The sequence below is a fragment of the Pteropus vampyrus genome, unplaced genomic scaffold (assembly GCF_000151845.1).
Source record: "Pteropus vampyrus isolate Shadow unplaced genomic scaffold, Pvam_2.0 Scaffold157, whole genome shotgun sequence".
In the NCBI taxonomy this organism is placed as follows: domain Eukaryota; kingdom Metazoa; phylum Chordata; class Mammalia; order Chiroptera; family Pteropodidae; genus Pteropus; species Pteropus vampyrus.
Genome location: NW_011888938.1, coordinates 978,489 through 987,054, shown reverse-complemented (window position 1 = coordinate 987,054; position 8,566 = coordinate 978,489). Strand labels below are relative to the sequence as shown.

At 67.7% G+C, this 8,566-nt stretch overlaps 2 protein-coding genes across 3 annotated transcripts in view; one reads left to right on the top strand and one right to left on the bottom strand.

Moving 5' to 3' along the window:
- EGFL7 (EGF like domain multiple 7) overlaps positions 1-5,868 on the top strand; it is a 7,987-nt gene extending 2,119 nt beyond the window's left edge. Inside the window, exons 2-9 of one of the 2 annotated variants that reach the window (XM_011369923.2) lie at positions 1,815-1,936; positions 2,123-2,239; positions 3,013-3,128; positions 3,331-3,426; positions 3,556-3,720; positions 4,346-4,410; positions 5,236-5,398; positions 5,586-5,868. In XM_011369923.2, the coding sequence (XP_011368225.1) occupies positions 1,857-1,936; positions 2,123-2,239; positions 3,013-3,128; positions 3,331-3,426; positions 3,556-3,720; positions 4,346-4,410; positions 5,236-5,398; positions 5,586-5,608 (825 nt within the window). In that variant the 5' untranslated portion in view covers positions 1,815-1,856 and the 3' untranslated portion in view covers positions 5,609-5,868. Of the gene's footprint in view, positions 1-1,814; positions 1,937-2,122; positions 2,240-3,012; positions 3,129-3,330; positions 3,427-3,555; positions 3,721-4,345; positions 4,411-5,211; positions 5,399-5,585 lie in introns of both variants that reach the window. The other variant, XM_011369922.2, reaches the window with a different exon arrangement.
- A 535-nt stretch (positions 5,869-6,403) lies between these two features.
- AGPAT2 (1-acylglycerol-3-phosphate O-acyltransferase 2) lies at positions 6,404-8,051 on the bottom strand. The gene is made up of 2 exons (XM_011369979.2): positions 7,739-8,051; positions 6,404-7,008 (listed from the first exon to the last, which is right to left on the bottom strand). Exons 1-2 carry the CDS (start codon positions 8,034-8,036, stop codon positions 6,806-6,808), a joined length of 501 nt encoding a protein of 166 aa, XP_011368281.1. The 5' UTR covers positions 8,037-8,051; the 3' UTR covers positions 6,404-6,805.
- Positions 8,052-8,566: the final 515 nt, after the last annotated feature.

The window sequence follows — 8,566 nt, the reverse complement described above, 5'->3', positions numbered from 1 at the left end:
AGGCCGGGCAGCGCCATCCGCTTCCTCAGGCCTGGGGGGGTGGGGGGAAGCGTGACTTTCAGAAACTGGGCCTCCCCTTTCCGAAGGCACCGTTCCCTTCAGACGGCCTGGATAGGGGGGAGGTGCTGGACCTGCGTCCGCGAGAGCAGGTACATCTGTGGAACCCCGGCCTGGCCCTGCACGGCTCGGCCACAGGCCCCCTGGCCCACCCGCCCACCTGTACCTTCCCAGGGCCACCTGCCCTTGCCATTTCAATTCGAGCCTGGACCATCAGGCCCACCCTGTAACATGCACTGCCCCCACAGTACCCCCGAGTTCATCTTCCCACTGGCTCTGACTGGAAACTCTGAGAAGTCCCCCCACCGCCCCCAAACTAAGTCCAGACACCTTAGCTGCTCGCCGCAGTCTGCCTGCTCGGCTGCCCCGACCCTCCCCTCTCGGGCTGTGACAGAGGGGCTGCAGGAAGGACCCTCTCCCGCCGCCTCTGCGCACCCAGGGCCTCACGACACGGGGCACGCGTGTGGGCCGAACCCTCAGCCGAGTGACCGTTCGCAGCGGGCATGGCCTCACTGTCCCCTCGGGGTCCGGCTGGGTGTGCACGGAGGGCTCAGAAACCGCTCGTGGGGGTCCCTGTTTATGGGCCTGACTGGCAGAGCCAGATGGGGGGCCTCCGAGACCCCGCTGATGTCGTCAGGGAGACTGAGTCCCAGAGAAGGGCACTCCCTTACCTGACTACGCCCCACTAGCACACACGTGCACACACACGTGCACAGCGTACGCACACATACACTGCATACGCACACGTGTACACACAGTGCACACATGCACTGCACACAGTGTACAAACACCCACATGCACACAGCGTACACACCTGCACACACGCACATGCGTACGTGCATACACACAGCGTATGCACACGCACGCACACACAAGGTCAGCCTCTTCTGGGGTGCCCTTCCCTGCAGGCAGCCCAGCAGGGCCCAGAACAGCCCACGGGGACAGAACCCTGGCCCCTTGGGGGCTTTGGTGGGATGCCCAGATCAGGGGGCAGGAAGCCCCAGAGCCTGGGCTGCATGCGTGGACAGCATCTCCCCACACCCCCAGGCTGCACACACCACCCCTCCGGTGCCCTGGCATGCTGCGGGCCATTCACTCAGGGCTGGGGTTTGCATTCCCAGGAGGCCCCTCCTGGCCTGCCTGGCTTCCATCCACAGCCAGCATAGGAGTCCCCGCCTCCTATGTGCAGGCCACACCCCTGCCAGACTCCCACCCGCATACACGGGCCCCGCATGTGGCAGCTGAGGACACTGGAGGCCAGAAGGGCCAAGCCAGCTGGGCCGGGTTCCCGCTATGCCATCTGACACCCGTTTGTGGACTGAGACTGGGGTGCAAGTGTGCCTTTGCCCTGCCGTGACAAGGACACTCAACTTCCCAGGGGAGGGAGAGCTGGTCAGGTGCCCACCTGCCCGAGTCAACTTTCTTGGAGCTTCAGATGCTCTCCGGGCTCACCCAGACCAAGCCCAACAGGTCAAGGTGCCTCCTGCCCCCAGCAAGGGTGCTGGCTTCTGTTCCTTGGCCCTGGACGGCGTCACCCCTCTGTGATCCCTCGGGGGGCTCATGACTGGCGAGGGGCTCGTGACTGGCGAGGGGCTGGCCTCACTTGGCGAGGCACGGTGGCACCCACTCATGGGGGCCCCCCCTGCCGGCAGGAAGCTGAGCTGGGCAGGTGTCGGAGCCCGCGGGCCAGTCCACCAGGAACATGGGCTCAAGGGGTATCTGCAGAGGGCCTTACAGGGTTGTGCCTTGTGCTGCAGGCCACCCTGAGGAGAAGGCTGTCCCTCTTGGAGACGCAGGCCATGTGGAGCCCCAGGGAGCCACTTCTGCTGTGGCTGCTGGTGCTGGCAGCGGGCAGCGCCGAGCACGTCTACCGGCCTGGGTGAGCCGGGGTGAGCCAGAGGGTGGTCGGCCAAGAGCCCTCAGACCCTCCCCAGGGCAGCTCCCAGTCCCGTCGGGGGCTGGGGCTCCTCCCCTGGCTCCTGCTGAATTCCCCTTCCCCAGTTCTTGGCTCCCTTGGGTCCCAGCCCCGGGAGCCCAGGCTGACTCCTGGCCCCTCCCTCTGCAGCCGCAGGGTGTGCGCCCTTGGGGTGCCCAGGGGCCCCGTGGCCGAGTCCTTTGTGCAGCGTGTGTACCAGCCCTTCCTCACCACCTGCGGTGGGCACCGAGTCTGCAGCACCTACCGGTGAGTGCCCCGCCCGCCGCACACACCCCTGGGGCCCGAGTCGGGACTGAGGCCACGTCCAAGTGGGTGGCTGAGACATGCCCATGGGGTCGTAGGCAGTCCCGTCTCAGGATGGTGTGGGGGCTGCTTCAGGAGCCTGCAGCTCACCTGCTCCCACCCTCATTCTTCGAGGGGTGCCCCGTCCTGTCTGCTCCTCGAGGGGTCCCCCATCCTGTCCGCTCCTCTCCACTTCAGGGTGGTAACCCCTGCCCGGCACCCCCGGCTGCAGGCTCTTCCCACTTGGGGGCACCTGCCTCCGTGCTGGCCCTGTCCTCGGGGCCCCACCGGGCGCCCCTCTGCCCCAGCTGGTTGCACGGTCACCGTTGGACATCCTGCCCCTCACCTCGACCGGCCCCGGGTCCCTTTGGCCCTGCCATGTCGGGGCGGGGCGTGCACCTCTGGTCCTCAGTGCGGGCACGTGGCCGTACAAGGCTTTGCTTTCCGAGGTTCTCTAAGCACTCCCTGGCAGGGGGGACCCCAAGGTGCCATCCCAGGGGGAGAGGCCCTCTGGGGTCACACCTGGGTGACCTTGTCCACGCTGGGGGAGATGGTTTCATATGCTTTCTGTCAGGCTTAGGACCAAGCCAGCCAGGAAGGTGGGTGGTGGGGAGGACAGGGCACCTCACTCAGCATGTCTGCGGAAAGCCTGGTTTGGGCCCAGGGGACCTGGTGGCACCCACTGAGGCCACTCTGTGAGGGTTGGGCCCTTCTGAGCCGCCCCCTCCCGCCCACAGGACCATCTACAGGACTGCTTACCGCCGGAGCCCTGGGCCGGCCCCCTCCAGGCCTCGCTACGCCTGCTGCCCCGGCTGGAAGCGGGCCGGTGGGCTCCCCGGAGCCTGTGGAGCAGGTGAGGGCCCCGCGCCACCTGGCATTAGTAAGAACAGTGGCCCAGTCAGACTCCGCCCCCTCCAGACCCCAGGCAAGGTACTCGCTGCTTCTCGAAACTGGAGCCAAGCGCCTCCTTGCTGCACGGCACCCCTTCCCGGCCGCCACTCCCACAGGGCCCTGGGGGACCTCCTGAGTTGGTGACAGGCCTCCTTCACCCACAGCAATCTGCCAGCCACCATGCCAGAATGGAGGGAGCTGTGTCCAGCCAGGCCGCTGCCAGTGCCCCGCAGGGTGGCAGGGGGACCTCTGCCAGACGGGTGAGGTGGGGTCCACCCTCCCTGAGGGGACGAGGTCCCCCTGTGCGTCCTGGGTGGCCCTCCAACAGGTCGGTCTCAAGGGGCCTCAGCGTGGGTGCCGCCTCCTGCCTGACACCCCCTTTCCCACAGATGTGGACGAGTGCAGTGTTGGACGGGGCGGCTGTCCCCAGCACTGTGTCAACACCGCGGGTAGCTACTGGTGCCAGTGTCGGACAGGCCACAGCCCATGTGCAGACGGGGTGCTCTGCCTGCCCAAGAGAGGGACCCCTGAGGTGACCCCGGGCCCCACCAGAGGTAAACTCCCCACGTGCCCCGCCTTTGCGGCCGGGCCGGGATGCTGGGCATGGCGGGGACACCAGAGGGACGCCAGCCCCAGGCCCGGCGGAAGCGGGGCTCTTCCCGAGGAAAGGTGGGCGCTGGTTTCTCACGGGCGCTGCAGAGAGCTCGCCGAGGCCCGCCACGTGACCCGCCCGGGCAGCCCGGAGACACCGCCTCCCGCTGGCGACGGAACATTATTACTTTTGGTACGCGCTGTGACACTTCAAACTCGTACCGTGAGTAATAATGCGCTGACGGCAGCCCAGCACCGAGAGCGCGGCGCAGACCACGGCGGGGACCCCCCCGCATGGCGGGGACCCCGCACCGGAGGGCCCGAGGGAGTGGGCCCGCATCTGCCCAGAGCCTCGTCCCTAGGGCGCCGGAGCCGGCAGGGCCACCTCCTAGACCTCCGGCCAGCCCTGGTGGACAGCTGGGGCCCCGAATGGGGGGAGGGGCTTGCCGCCGCAGCCGGGGCTCGAGCCCGCCCCCCAGGGTGCCCCCACAGCTGGGGCAGAGGCTGGGAGGCCGCGTGGGGGGTAGGAGGCCAGCCCGGGTGGGGGGTGCAGGCGGGCCTCTCTGACTCAGCGCCCGGATCCCCCAGGAGTGGACAGTGAGGTGAAGGAGGAAGTGCAGAGGCTTCAGTCAAGGGTGGACGTGCTGGAGCAGGTGAGGCCCCGGGCCGGCGCCCCCGGCCGGCCCTCGGCGGCGGCCCACAGCCCCTGCTGTCTCCCGGGGCATGGATCTGACCCTCGGGTGGCCGTGGGATTCAGCGGGAGTGCCCCAGGGGAGGCTTCCTCAGTACTGACTGCCCAGGCACCCTTGGCCTGCGTGCCAGGAAGGGCAGGGGCCACAGGTGACTGGGACCCCCAGGACAGGCAGGGCAGGGCTGAGCTCTGTGTGACACCCCCATCTGTTTCTGCATGGACAGTGCCCCTGTGGGCCTTTCCGTGGGGCCATTGGCCCAATGACCCCCTCATTAGTTCCGGTCCACCCCTCCTAGCTGCTCTGACCCAAGATCCCATCCTTGGGACCCTGGGCCAGGCTGTCCTGGGTCCTCCGTGCCCGCCCGCCTCCAGCTCTCCTGTCTCAGAGGCTCCCTCTGGAGCCCCACAGCTAGAGCTGGTCCAGGGCCCCACAGCTAGAGCTGGTCCCTTGCTGGCCACAGCAGTTTCCCTTAAAGCAGCGGTCCCCAACCTTTCTGGCACCAGGGACCAGTGCTCCCAAGAGAATCTAATGCCTGAGGATCTGAGGTGGAGCTGAGGCGGTGATGCTGGTGCTGGGGAGCGGCTGCAAATACAGACGAAGCTTCGCTCGCTCACCAGCCACTCACCTCCTGCTGTGCGGCCCGGTTCCTAACAGGCCGCAGACTAGCACCTGTCCACGGCCCTAGGGTTTGGGTCCCCTGCCTTAAAGCCTCGTGGAACTGAGGGTGAGGGCTGGCCCCGGGTCACATGACCCCTTCCCCAGCCGGGCCCTCTGCCTGTCCCGCAGAAGCTGCAGCTGGTGCTGGCCCCACTGCACAGCCTGGCCTCGCGGGCGCTGGAGCGAGGGCCCCAGGACCCCGGCAGCCTGCTGGTCCACTCCTTCCAGCAGCTGGACCGCATCGACTCCCTGAGCGAGCAGATCTCCTTCCTGGAGGAGCAGCTGGGGTCCTGTGAGTGCAGCCCCCACACCCGCCCCCCATACCCACAGGGCTCCCTGGTGGCTGGGGCCGGTCTGTGCCTAGTGAGGCCAGAGGGTGGGGCAGGGCAGCCATAGGCTGAGGGGGTGCATCTGGCAGACTGGAAGCTGGTGGGGAGCAGGGACCGGTGACCTCTGACCCCAGCCCTCCCCACCCGTAGGTTCCTGCAAGAAGGAGCTGTGAGCCGCAGGCCTGTCTCCTCACCCCAGCTCCCCGCCGAGCAGGGCAGGACGGGCGGGGGCTGCGAGCCAAGGCAGGAGAGGGCACCCCCCTTCTCCTTACCAAAGAAGCAGGGTGGGGTGGGGTGCGGGGTCCCTGTGTGAATCCAGCCGCGGCCCGGCCAGCGCCCCACACCCCCAGCTGGCTCTCGGGGCTGAGGGAGGGTCTGAGGGTTCCCTGCCCGGAGCCCATGCTGCTGTCAGAATAAAGTGAGGCTTGAGAAACTGGGCGCACAGCTGCGTTTCAGGGGGCACTCGGACGCTGCCACAGCCCCCGGGCCCTCCGCCACCTGCTGGCTGGTGGAGAGAGCATCCGTGGGGCACGGAGGGGCACTCCCACCCCACGGGTGCCCCCAGATGGGCTCTGGGTCCCCGCTCTCCAAAAGGGGATGGAGTGGGTGGCCTCTGGGAAGGTGACGCTGGCCAGAGACGGCTTCCTGGGACAGGCTGGCCCCAGCCCCAGCCAGTGGCCAAAGAGCAAATCTTCAGCCCCCTTGCCCAGTGCCCACCAGACCCCTGAGCACGCGGACTTCCCCTTGTCCGGTGGACAACCTCACCCGTTGGAAAGAGCATTATAGGATGACCGTGGGCCCAGTCCCCAGAAGGGAACACTGCGGCGGGGTGGGGTGCCAATAAGGGAGGCCAGGCAGCCCGGAAGTCCCTCGCGCTGCCCAGGCCAAGCCGCCCCCACTGTCCTTCGTGCAGACGGAGCCGGCGGTAGCCCTGCCCCTCGCCCTCCAAGTAACCACAACTTACCAGACACTTCTAAGAGCTCGTTTATAAAAAAAACCACTGAGTGCAGTCCCATTGTGCACTCGCTCCCAAGGCCCCCAGGGCCGGCAGGGGTGCGCAGGGCCCCAGAGCCCACCTCTCCCTGAGACCCCACGCGCAGGCCACGCCCCCGGCGCAGGCCACGTCCCGGCCGCAGGATGGTGGAGGCCTCGGCCCTGGCCATCAGGCCTGCTCCGCCTGGGTGCTGGAGGCCCAGGGTGGGCGAGGCCCTGCCCTCGAGCTTGGGGAAGCTCCGGCTGACTCCTGCGCAAGGACTTCCACGGCCTGGAAGGGCTCCCCGCTCTTTGGCCGGAATGAAAGCCGGGAGCCGCGGATGTGGGACATCGCCATCTGGCAGCCGGGGCAGGGCAGGGGTCCCCCCTGCCATTCTCTAGCCAGGTCCTGCCCCGCCCCAGGCCTTGTGGGCTGGCTGGGCACCAGGCTTTGGGGTGGCCCTGTCCTCCTGGGGTATCTTGGATATGCGGAAGAACGTGGTCCTCATGGCTTGGTAGCAGGTGTCAATGAGTGTGGGGACATCGGCAACAGTGAGGCCACTGGTGGGGATGGCATCCAGCACCTCCACCTTGATAGTTCCTGTTGGGGGGTGGGACGGGTGTCAACAACCCCAGGGGGCGGGGGCCCCACCCGTGCCTGCTTCCCAGGCCCCCACACTGCAGCTTCTCACCTCCACGCCAGCCGAAGCCCCCCACCCCTCAGGCACTGACCAGCCTTCCCTGCGAAGCCCCCCGAGGGGGCAGCCAGTGGGTCCTTCCCTAGACCCACCCAGTCTCAGGCGGCTGGTTGGGTTTTGGCTGATAAGTGGCACAATCACACGCAGCTCCTAAGTGTAGTCTTAGTGGGTTCAGACAGCCGTGTGCTCCCCGGTAAGCACCCCTAGGCAAGGAACCCTTCCTCCCTGAGAAAGGACCCTCCTGCCCCCTCCCCTCCCGCGCCCCACTTCCACGTCCCCTGGAGGGGAAGGCAGAGGCCCCGAGTTCTGTGGCCGGTGGGCGTAGGGTGCCTGAGAGGCTGCTGCCCCCAGGGGTCGGGCCTGGACACACTGGCTCGGAAGCCCCCTCAGCACAGGAGGCACCTACCTCCAGCCCCAAGCTGTGTGCACGGCCTGGACGTGCGTGCGAACTCGAGGGCCCACCCGCCCTCTGGGGGCCTGCGTCCCCACCTGGGAACAGGCCCGTGGCTGAGACCACCCCTCCCCACCTCCCCGAGGGGCACTGTGTGGCGGGGGTCTGGCCGACAGTGACCCGCAGAAACGCCACAGGGATGGGGACAGGAAGGCCGTGCGCGCGGGCAGTGGGGACACTACCTGAGGTGAAGAGCTTCGTCCTGGGTTTGTAGAAGGAGGAGAAGCTGGAGTACACCACGGGGATGATGGGCACCTGTGCACGGGGGACGCGGGCAGCTTGAGCACGGCCCGAGCTCCCAGACCGCGCGTCAGCGGGCGCCGTGTCGGGAGCCCTGCCGCCCGCCCGCCCCGTCCTGGGCCTGTCGCACCCATGGCTGCCAGACAGGCTCCCTGTCCCACCCCAGGGCCCCTCCACACGCCGACCCCGGGCCTGGGACACCCTTCCTGGGTTGGGTGGCCCAGAATTCCAGAAACTCATCCTGCACCCCTTCGCTCAAGCAGTGCCTCCTCTAGGAAGCCTTCCCGGGCTAGCACACGCCATCAGATCTGTACGTGTCCCCCACTGGGTCCCAAGGTTATCCAGGGAGGTGGGGCCCCAAACTGCCCGAACTCTCTCCCATCTTGAAGAGGCCAGAGGCAGCCCGAGCTAGGGGAGGCCTGCTGGGCTTCCTGCGAGACGCCAGGGTCAAATCCAATGGGGACTGCAGTGTCCAGAAGTGCCTGGGGTAGGAGGCCCCTGGCAGGAGCCTCTCGGGGCACCGGCAGGGGCCGGGTGTGGGGGCTGGGAGCACAGGGAGGCTCCGTAGAGCAGGGCCTGGTAGTGGGAGGTGGGGGGCGGGGGGAGATGACAGAATGCGACATCCGGCCTCCTGGCGGAGGGGCTGCTGCCCCAGCCCCACGTAGCTGCCTCCCCGCCCATGACCCCTCCCCCACACCGCTGGCCAAGGGGAGTGACATAAGCCTCAGGCACATGACAGGGGTGGTCTCCACCTGCTGGCTAGAGGGGTC

Coding starts and splice junctions, on each gene's coding strand:
- AGPAT2 (XM_011369979.2), bottom strand. CDS start 8,036: ATGAGTTTCTGGAATTCTGGGCCACCCAACCCAGGAAGGGTGTCCCAG. Junction 7,009..7,738: donor GACGAAGCTCTTCACCTCAG/GTAGTGTCCCCA, acceptor ACCCCCCAACAG/GAACTATCAAGGTGGAGGTG.